Source organism: Azolla caroliniana, unplaced genomic scaffold (assembly GCF_043228905.1).
Source record: "Azolla caroliniana isolate FFs.n. ecotype wild unplaced genomic scaffold, voAzoCaro1.0.p SCAF_9, whole genome shotgun sequence".
Classification (NCBI taxonomy): domain Eukaryota; kingdom Viridiplantae; phylum Streptophyta; class Polypodiopsida; order Salviniales; family Salviniaceae; genus Azolla; species Azolla caroliniana.
In genome coordinates, this window is record NW_028230444.1 from 8,278,290 (window position 1) to 8,289,627 (window position 11,338).

Consider the following 11,338-nt stretch of genomic DNA (forward strand, 5'->3'; position numbering starts at 1 on the left):
TAAGTGTTCTGCTTTATGTTGATGATTTAGTCATCACTGGTACCGACCCAGAAGAAATCGGTTGCATCAAGTCCTAGCTTGCCACACATTTCCACTCACAGATTTTTGAAGAGCCTCTTTAGCCATGCTTGACAGTGCGGCTGTCGACTGTTTCTTATTGCTCCATGCGATCACCACACTTCCCAAGGAAAAACTATATCTGGAAGTCGATTGACGATCGCTAGCATTTCCGGCCCATTCGGCATCAACACCAACTTCAACACCATCCAACTTGCGAAGAACCCCTTCTTTCACACCCGGACAAAGCACATAGAGGTGCACTATCATTTTGTCCGCAAGCGAGTTCTCTCCTATGAAGTCGAACTTGTGTATGTTCCGACGGATTGGCAAGCTATCGATATCTTCACCAAACTTCTCAACCTAGACAAATTATGACAATTTTCGAGCATGTTTGGCATACAGCACCTCGACATGCCAAACTTGAGGGGAAAGACGAGAACGAGAGGGATGAGAGTCTAGATGAAGTCTGAAGAACCAAATTGGATAAAGAGTTCAATTTTGGGACAACTAAAGAAGTCGAGGATGAATGTAGGGGGAGTGGCCAGAAGAACGAGTCGGAGTCGGAATCAACTGGACAAGGGCAAGTCAGAGCCAAAGGAGGCAAGGCAGACGACAAAGTCAAGAAGGACAGAGCCAACCGAAAGAAGTCCAAGACCAAGACCAAGGCAGATGTATTCACAGGCCTGAAGAAAGGTGAATTGGAGACAACCGATTCAGACAAGACAGAAGATGAATCGGAGACAACCAATTCGGTTGAGTTGTATGATTCGGATGAGCCGAATCGCATGAAGGCCAAGCCGACAAGGAGGTAGCCAAAGCCAATGCCGATACAGAGCCACCAATGGGTCGAGGGGTGCCAATGTTGCAACAACGAGGAAGCTAAGAAGGGCCTGAAGAGCAGACGCATGGACTATAGGGGTCAAGGAACACGGGACCAGACCGGATGAGGAGCGCGAGCTGGGTGTGAGGACACCATGAGGAGCCAGAAGCAAGGACCAACTAAATCTAACACGACAAACCGACCTCAAGTTGAGATTGAGGGGCAGTGTTGATCAAGCAAGCTCAACATGGGCCACACCAGTTGGATAAGCTGGTAGGTCAGACCGGAATTGATCCGGTTGGTTAGGCCTAGTTTCCAAACCGGATGTCAGATCTGTTGAAGAAGCCGAATACCGGATCCGGATGACGGAGTGGATGGGGAAGTCAATCCAGAACATCACATCTGCCGATTAGACCTATCCTAGTAAATAGGTCTAACATAGATAGTTAGTGTCAGAGGCTCTTCATGAGCATTGAAGTACATGTCAGTCCTTTTGAGAACTTGTATAAATAGTGCTCTGTGAGCACATTGTATGTACTAAGTACATAGTCTTTTTGCTAATAGAACTTTTGTTGTTTGCTCTCACTCAAACTCTCTCTCTCACCCTTACTCTGTGTTTATCTAACTATTATACTTTCCGGATAACCGACCGTGTACTTTGTGTCTTTCGTATATGCTTCCACACCTATCTTTTTACACATACATTATAGTCGAAATTCAAATTGTAATCTAAATTTAAGAGGGAGATAATCCCACATCATCATATGTAGACATAGTAGTCCTTTTACGGGGGAGTTTGTTGGGACAAAAGTCCCACTCCGCCCACCTTGCATCTCTAGTGTGAACACATAGTTAACCTAACTATATAAGTGGGTTACTTACCTTGTAATGTTGAGTTCGAGGTTAATGTAAGATAGTCTTCTTGAGCATATATCTCTCTCTCTCACTCACGCTATATGTGGAAATGTCTGCTCTCATCTTCTTGATTAAGGATTTGTGAGTGAGTCTAGCAAACAACACACGTAGTGAAGAAGATGTGCACTGTGATAAGAGAACGACTTCTACAAGTGTGACGTATAACGGCTACAACGAATGTATTTCCAGGCCTTGAGCATGCAGGAGGTTCCCCCTGTGGAGTGTCCACCCTCCTGATGAGAATTCGGCACATATGTCGCTTTATCAAGTTGTCTGATTGAGATCATTGGTCTTGAGAGCTTAGGTACATGTTGGACATTATGTAGTACCATTGTAGAGGCAACCAGAAGGTTTAACTCTACTATGACGATTCCAATTATAGTGCAATGCTACGAATTTCCAACTTGGACTGAGTCGAATGTTGGGCTGAATATTGTCGGAATTGTGATATGTGAGGGATCATGTGATAGGAAGCGCCCGAATCCAGGAGCCATGTGCTCGATTCATCAGTTGTAAGCTGAACTTTTGATTCGACTGAGTTCTCAATGAATAGTATGTTCGGGTTGTCCGTTAATACTTCGGTTGATGAGTCGATGTAGTTGACCTCCTCTTGTCGGTTGCCCTTCTAATCAGCTCTTTGAGCTTTGTTGTTCTTAGCTTTGAGGACACATCATTCGGCCTTCACATGTTCAAGATTTTTGCAATAATTGCATGTCCGGCTATCCTTGGACTTGCTCCGGCTTCGTGAGTTAGTTGGAAGCTGGGAAGAATTTATTCCCCGGCTATTCGGTTGGACAACCGAACTTTGTACTACAAAAGCATCCTTGGTCGAATCGTGAATGAGTGATCTCCTCCGACCGTCTTCAGTCACAATTGACCTCTTAAATTCAGAGTGGCTTACGACCGTTCCAGATGCATTGCACACAATGGTGATGTAGGTTTCCCAAGACAGAGGCAGGCTGCTCATTAATATAAGAGCTTTTAGCTCATCTTCTATAGTGACTCATTGAGCCGACAATTGGGAACTCAAATTCTCATATTCTTTTATGTGTTCTTGGATCGAATTAGATTCTTTCATCCGAAGGTTCTAGAGGCAATGGATCAGATATATCTTTGTTGCGGCGACCTTCTTTTCATAAGTGTCTGACAGTGTCTTCAAGAGGTGGAAGGTTGTCAGACATGATTGCACTATGAAGTACACTAAATCTGACAACTTCATCCGAATGGTGGCTTGGACAATCCGATCTAATTTTGTCCACTCATTCGGCTTGTACTCTTCTGGAGGATTTTCGACCTCAATTGGATCTATCTGACCCTTTGACAATCCGATAATCCTCCATTTGTTCTTTCTCGAAGTTGAAGTTCGAGCCGTCGAACTTCCTTAGAATCATCTCAGGTGAGCCGAAAGCTGATGCCATTCTGTGTTGGCTTGGGAAGCTCTGTCTGAAGTTGGTTACAAATAGTGGTAGGCCCAAATTCATTCTAGCCAGATTTGGACACGAGCTGGATTGATTTCAATTGTCAGCGTGTTCCGTCCGGAGTGGCTATAGTTGATTTCGTGCCTAGCCAAATTGGACCCGAATTTGCCGATTTATTTGAACCTGCCCGGAGTGACTACGATGTTTGGAGAGACAAAACCAATTGTTCTTCCCAAATAACAGCTAGCTGGATTGGGCACAATTATTGTTGATCTGATTCCTTATGTTGATTTCAAAACCGATCAGAGATTATATGCCGCTTGTGCCTTTTTTGATGCCGATCCTACACCGAGTGGCTATAGCATGTGGATGGACAATGCCAACTGGCCTATTCGAATACCACCTAGCTGAATGGAACATAGACGAGGTTGTGCTTTAGGCCTGATCTACTTCGAGTGGTTACAACGAGCGAGTGAGCAACGTTGGATGACCTGTCCGATTGTGTCTAACTTGATGAAGCACGATTAAGACCGTTTCGATGAAAAATTTTCACTCCAAGAAGTACAGCCGGCTGGCCTACTTCAAGGGTGATCTAGCTCAATGGCGTGTAGTCTTTCAAGTGTTTCTTCTCATAGAGTGTTGATCTTGTGGGAGTTGACTGAGAGATTTCAGTTCGACTGAAATCTCAGAATCTGTTCTAGTAAATAAAATCAACCAAAAGATCTTCAGGGGGGTACCAAAGGAGTTCAAATGAAGGCAAGAAGACAACTGACTATAGAGTCAAAACCAAGCTCTAATACCAGATGTTGAAAAGTGCCCGTCAGCATGCGCAAGAAAGCCAACACTCTGTATGATGAAGATCTTTAGGTAGATGGTATACAAGGTCAGTAGAACAAATTAGTGGGAGAAGCAAAGGCATATGTAGCAAGAGAACAAGATCAAGAAACAACAGGAACGGAGAAAGAGATAGAGATAGGCACACAAAAGTAACAGTATTATTCAAATCCAAGTTACAACAACACTATGAACTAGGTTACAAAGTTAGTTATATATCAACTAGGCTAGGGAAACTACCCTTTGACATATTTACACAATTGTCCTAAACCTAGTCTGTCCAATGGGATAGTGTGAATACGTCCATTATACACTCGTATTCGCCGCTTATTTCCTCCTATGAATTTCCCACATCACGACAACGTAGATAAAACATACACGAGCAATGAAGATTACGAACAAATTGAGAACGATCATATTCCATCAGGGGGTTCAAGCTCACGTCAGGCTCAACGTTAAGTTGATTAATGATATGCTTAGATAGGATTGGATGGCGTATCCCGAGGATTCCCATATCCAAAGTTGTGTACGAAGCAAAACAAAAGTATACCAACTTGATCGATTATATATGTGAAGAAAGGTCAGTATATGTAAGTATATATTCATTCATTCATAGGAAATGCTTGCGTATTATGGTCGAGGATCATCTACAAGCAAGAAATGGTGTGAAGAACACACCTTTTGTTATCCAATCATCACATCATTGAACCATTAACTAACTAATTAATAGTGTAGTGTATTTCTCTCTTGTAGTTGTGTTTTTTTTTTGTTTTTTTTTTGTCTTATGAAGAAATGTTTGTATGTAATAATGTATGTATGTGAAGGGAAGAAGAAAGGCAAGAAAAATAAAAATAAAAATAAAAGGGAAAAAGAAAAAGGAAAGAAAAGAGAAGAAGAAAAGAACCAGAATTTGTTCACAAAGATATTACATATGTATGTATGTATGTATGTATAGAGACAGAGTCAGAGTCAGAGACAGAGACAGAGAATTTCTTCATGCTTCGGCAATTCCTATTCTGCTTTTGGATTGAAACCTCATAGAATGTCCTTCTTCCTCTGCATCCCTGCTAAACCCTAATTTCCCTCCCCTCCCCTCCCTCCCCTCCCCTCCTCTCCCTTCCCTTCTTGGTTAGGAGAAGATTCAGAAGGAAGGAAGCAAGAAAGAATAGAGAAGTTATGGTTTCTGATGAAGATTTAACGAAGAAAATCTCTGAATTGTTGGATAAGGCTGATTTAACCACCACAACTACCTCTCTCATCAGAAAACAGTTGGAACAAGCGTTTGGAATTGACTTAAATGACAGAAAATCTTTTGTGAGAGAAAAAGTGGACCTTTATCTACAGAGACATCATCAGAATGCGGAAGAAGAAGAAGCAAAAGAGAAAGGATGCAAAGAAGAAGAAGAAAATGAAGGAGCAAAAGCAGTTGTTAAGGAAGAAGCTGAAGTAGAACGTGAAGAAGAAGATGGTGATGAAGAAGGAAGAGAAGAAATGGAGTTGGAAGAAGAAGAAGAAGATAATGAGGATAATGATGATGATGATGATGATAATGAAAATGATGACGAAGAAGAAGATAGAATGAGCTTCATACCAGAGCGCGATTCTAGGCGTTTTCAGGCGAAGATAAACAGAGCAAAGAAAGAAAGGTAGAGAATTGGAAGCCTTCGGTTTTGGTACAAATTCTTTGTGTTTATACATTCAGTTTTAGTGAACAAGTTAGTTTGTTATATCTGTTTGCACTTTCGGCATGCTAGCTAATATGTTTGCATATGTTATTAGACATAAATTCAATCTTTTATTTGAAAACCAATCCAAACAAAGAACGGCAACAACATGTCAATTGCAATTAAGATCATTAATTAGTCGGGATTGGTGTTCTAATAATAGATTGGGTTAATTGTTAATGACATATGTAAACACATATATGAAAGAAACAAATGTAAAGAATCCAAACCCTTGGTTTGATACAAAGTCAACATATTTACCATGGGATGTAGAATCTAGACCATTGGTTTCATGTTACTGAGTTTACTATGTGTGTATGCACACTAATTAGTCTAGCAAATATATTTTGCACATTAGTTAATCTAGAAAAAGTGTTTGTACTTGTTTTATGCTCATTAATTAGTCTATTATATGCGTTTGCACATGTTTTTATGCACCTTCGTTTATCTGTTGTCTGTATTTGCTTTACATTATATTTTCATTAGAAGTGTATGTGTTTGCATTTGCAATTAAGCACAAATTCAGTCTTTGAAAATTAACCCAAAGAAAAAAGGAAACTAAAAGACTACAATGTCCTGTGAGATCCAACAAAGGTTGTAGCTGTTTATGTTGATTTGTTAATGCAAATAAGCCAAATAAAATAAGGTAGAAAATCCAAACCTTTGATTTGGAACAAAGACTATCTGTAGTATAATCAGTTGCATAGAGTATGTTCAGTAATTATTCTATTATATGTGTTTGGACATATTATTAATATTTAGCATGTTTTTAACTTAACTCATTATTTGAAACGAATCCAAAGAAAGAAAGATAGGTAGCCTAAACCTTTGATTTTGAAAGAAATGCAACGTATCTACTCAAATCACTTTTATGAGAGTAGCTCAAATTAGTTTGGTCTATTATATGTGGTTATGTTTATGTGAATGGAATGCCTTGAAGGCAAGTGGGACCAAAACTTCATTCACCAAATCAATTCAACCTTCTCTGGGAAGATACACTTGGCATTTGTCAACAGTAATGAATACCTCATTGCATCCTTGATTTAGTCCAAAGATTCAAACACAGGTGTTTCATCTTCCCTTAACAGACAGCCTCTTGCCACTTATTGAGTGGCACAAACCCTCACAAATTTGACAATTCTGTTCGTATGTTGTGTGGGAGTGAGTTCTTCAATTATCCAAAGCATAACAACTTTGGTTTTCAGAGAACTCTAATGTAATCTTTCTTGGTTTCATATTTGAGAGACAATTTTCCCTTCCGTACAGATGGAAAATGGGCCTTCTAGAACAATGAGAGAAAGATTCTTACTCTTTATCCTACTCAGAATCTCAGAACTTGTGAAATATTCATCTTTTTCTTCTTCAGTCATGAGTTCTTGCTCATTCCAACCTTCATTTAGTCCAAAAACATTTAAACACAAGTGTTTCCACTTCCCTTGCAATTGGCTCAGTAAAGGGGCTACCTGCTAGCTGTCCACCTGGGTTCATGTCTTTTTAGTTATTTCTGAATGTGCAATGCTATACCAGTAGTTATATTTCACTCTAGCTAGAAGATAAAATCTGAAATATGGGGTAGTTTGACGGAGCAAAGGGCAATGAGTCACTCCACTGAGGGAATTTTGTGTAGAGCTCAACAGCCATCAGTGGATGGCTGCAGGACCTCTTATGAGCACAGGCTTCCCACGTCACTCAATCTTACAGTTCCTCATTGTTTGCATCCTGTCTCTTATTTTTTGGACCTCATTTCATTTGCGCTTTCAGTTTAATGTATTGATAACATGCACATATAACATCTTAGCCATGGTGGATAAGAAAGGTCATGAGGTTAGTTTATCTGTGTCTATGGGTGTTTATAATGAGCCCATCTTTATCAACTACGGTATCCATTAATGTAGTGTAGAAGTAGATGTTAAGTCAAGGAAGAGATGAGAGCCAGTAGGCTTAGTGTTTGCCCTGTGGAGGAAGCATCTTATTCATAACTTTGATGGCAATTTCTTTCTTTTGTACATTTCAATACCCAATCCCCTGTGGATTGTGTTTATATTGGCCTCTCATCAAGTCCGTACAACCCCTACAAGCTCCCTCACTTCTATATGTTTTTTTGTGTTAAGACTTTATATCACATCTCACTGGGATGTAAGTTTGCTGGTCTCCTAGATCATTTCAGCCTTTTGGATCTCTTTCTAAGATCTAATTTGTAGCCATGGATCTTAGCTTATGCTTGCTATAAGTAAACCTTTTCTATATCTATACCTTCTGCATATATTACATGGTGCTTCACCACGCTTAATCATTCCACATTTTGCTAAGCCTTTATGGTGGTTGGGGAGTAACTTATGGTATTGAGAGTTGGCATAGTTTTTTAAAGTTTGTGACTTTATCGCTCATTGTTTCATTTCAAATTTTTGTGATGTTATATCTAAATGTAAAATAAAAAGGTACTGCAATGGAAGACTGTAATAATTTAAAGGATGGTCCATTATCTTACAGTCATCAAGGGTCACTTATAGCAGGGAAAAGTATGTGGGAGTAAGTGTTAATGATATATATTGCAGGACAAAATGTTCCTTTTCTTTATTATTCACAACCAGTTAGATAGGTATAACCTTGGATTTGCATTTGTAATATGCATGAATTTTGTTTTTGCCTTTTAAGGATGAGTTAACTACATATGATAATAATCTATGAGTCGCAACTTCTTGTGTAACCAATTTATGATGGTTTACAGCTTACAGAAGGAAAAAAAAAAGAGGGCTGGTGGAGGTGGTTTTACAAAACTATGTCGACTTTCTCCAGAGCTTCAAGCTTTAACAGGGCAAGAGGAATGGTCCAGAACCCAGGTATCTTTTTATTAAGATCTTTTATAATCAAATGAAGATTATTTCATAACGCACTAACATTTGTATCCCTGACATGGCTTTCATAACTGCTATATATATATTATTTCCTTATGCTGTTGATTTTGAGATTACAATTGTGTAACTATGTGTTGGGATCATATGCATCAATTGATATACAGGTTGTCAAATTTATATGGGAATATATTAGAAAAAATAACCTGCAAGACCCAGCAAATAGACGCAAAATTCTATGTGATAATGCATTGCGGTCAGTCTTTGCAACTGACTCAACGGACATGTTCAAAATGAACAAGTTGCTCACAAAACACATTTGGCCTCTTGATGGTACATGTACATATAAATAGCCTTTATGATTATTTTTGGTCAGAGGCAAATAAATTTTTTCTAATGTAGTACTTTGTGAAGCAGATGATATAGAATCAAGGACAAAAAGATTGAAGGTGGAGAATGACATGACTCCTGAAGCTGAGAAAGGAAAATCAAAAGGTGGTGGCTATAGCAGGCAATTGTTTCTTCTTATTGTAAATTATAAGAAGAGAAATAGCTGACATATGATCATGTAAAACAGAAAAGCAAAAAATAGAGAAGGAAACACTTGAGAAGGAGGGAAAGAAAGGAAAGGGTGGTGGCTTTACAACTCCCCTTCCTCTTTCAAAAGCATTAGTAGAGTTTCTTGGTACAGGAGAAAATGAGCTTCCAAGAACAGAGGTGGTCAAGCGATTGTGGGCTTACATTAAAGAAAATGAACTGCAGGTATGTTAACATGTGTGTGTGCAAAACTCGCTGTTCATTTTATGTGTGCCTATAATATTAGAAACATTCAAATTTGTGCTGCATATGCAATTTTTTGTTATGTTAAATGAGTTAGAATTCTTAAACGATATATTTTATCATTCCCTTCTTTCTTCTTTCATACCGGACAAACTACTTCGAAATTGGTTCACAGCTTTATGAATGTTTTGCATGGTTTCGACTTTATCAGCTTCAGATAACCCTCTATTTTAGGCTTAGATGTAATTTGAACATATCTTTCATCCCATTGCCAATATTAGTTTGAGGCTATACTAGGCTTAGAATCTTTCTTGTTTACTATCAGTGAGTTGGGTTTACACCTTATATGCACTACTAATTTCAAGGTTCATACCTATATATATACATATATACAGAGGGAGAGAGGTATGTCTTATCTGTAATTTTTCGTATGCTTCTCTTCCTTTTGATGGAACATTTCAGGAATTTAGAGACAACGGAAATGCTGACTTAGAGTCTGCTTTCTGAAGGCCCTACCTCTAGGCAGTTTTCATTTGAAGTAGCAATAGAGATTCTATTGCCATGCACTTCAAAGTAGAGAAGCCATATGGCTTTTTTTTTATTGAGAATCAACTGGAGATTTTTATTTCTCCACTTTTATGTCAATGTTTGTGCATAATGAAAATTGATCATTAGCCTGTGTACACGCTTCTCTCTAACTTATGTCCTATGAATTGTAATCTGTTTTTCTATTTATTTTTCCTATTTTCCCGTTTCCACTATTTGACATCTTTATCTTTGACCTCTTGAATGATGTGTGATTTGTGACAGGATCCAGCTGACAAAAGGCAGATAAAGTGTGACAAAAAACTTCAGGATCTTTTTGGATGTGATACTTTCATCGGATTTACAATGACCAAACATTTGACTGCTCATATTTTAAAGAGTTAGTTTAGTTGGCTAGATGAAGTTCTTTGTAGATAATCTTCTTCACTGGAGGTTTCTCACTATATCCTTTTCTCTGCTATGGGGTCACAACCATCCTTTTGCCGTTCTGCGTGCCCTTCACAAGTATGATTCCCTTTAATAAAAAAGGGATCTGAAGGTTTTTTACATTGTTTTTCAAATCTCGTAGATGAGAGGTGCTCATTCAAATCAAATTTTTCCGAGGAAAATTGTGTGCATTTTTTTCCGGTAAGTTATTCTACTTTACGAGTTGTGACTCACTGACTCTGTTCATGGCGATGTTTAAAAGCTGACATAATCCTGAGTATGAGAGAAGACGAGCATTTTCAAGGGGAGAGAGCAAGTGAAATATGTTCAAAGATTGGTTTCTAGCTTGCCATGCCCATATTGATTATCAATAGATACAGTTCAGATTATTCAAATATTTGTATGTAATGTGGCACTACATTTCTTGCACTCAGGTTTCTATTACAACTTCTAACATCCGGAAACAAAATTCACAGGTTCTTATTTATATTGTTTTGTCTTATAGCGCTTCTCCTTGTTTCTATTGTTTTGCGTAACATTTTCTTGTCGTCTCAATCATGGGTGAAATGGCTGGACTGGATGAGGATACATCTGAAGAGAAGAAGAGATTATCTATTCCCTGAATTGCTGACTGAAGAAAATTATCAACGAAGTATTCAACCCTTGTGCTAATTTGCATTCCTGTTAAACATGTGAAACATATGATTTTTGTGAAAGATAGCTAAAAATGGTATATGCAAGAGGCAATATTCTTAGAGGTATTTACGTGCATATCTCAATCAACACATCATAGTTCTCTCTCCTTATCTCTCAATGAAAGTAATGGTGGCATATTGTAGAGTGAAAGCATACCTCTATTTGGTATGTGGGTAGGATATGGTAAAATTGTCCTTCATTTGATATAGATGACTCCCAAACTATAAAGATTTTGTCATGTTATGGAGAAAGGCTATGCTCTAATGG

General features: G+C 38.5%; 1 protein-coding gene across 1 annotated transcript; it reads left to right on the forward strand.

The window, feature by feature from the left end:
• The first annotated feature begins 4,943 nt into the window (after positions 1-4,943).
• LOC147860099 (uncharacterized) lies at positions 4,944-10,881 on the forward strand. Its single transcript, XM_087324845.1, has 6 exons — positions 4,944-5,693; positions 8,500-8,611; positions 8,791-8,956; positions 9,041-9,118; positions 9,201-9,385; positions 10,214-10,881. Exons 1-6 carry the CDS (start codon positions 5,224-5,226, stop codon positions 10,331-10,333), a joined length of 1,131 nt encoding a protein of 376 aa, XP_087180971.1. The 5' UTR covers positions 4,944-5,223; the 3' UTR covers positions 10,334-10,881.
• The last annotated feature ends 457 nt before the right edge of the window (positions 10,882-11,338 follow it).

Bases quoted from the DNA above. Each gene is read 5' to 3' on its own strand.
- LOC147860099 (XM_087324845.1), top strand. From the start codon at position 5,224: ATGGTTTCTGATGAAGATTTAACGAAGAAAATCTCTGAATTGTTGGAT. The intron at 8,612-8,790 runs GTATCTTTTTAT...ATTGATATACAG, and splicing joins AGGAATGGTCCAGAACCCAG to GTTGTCAAATTTATATGGGA. The intron at 9,119-9,200 runs GTGGTGGCTATA...CATGTAAAACAG, and splicing joins TGAGAAAGGAAAATCAAAAG to AAAAGCAAAAAATAGAGAAG.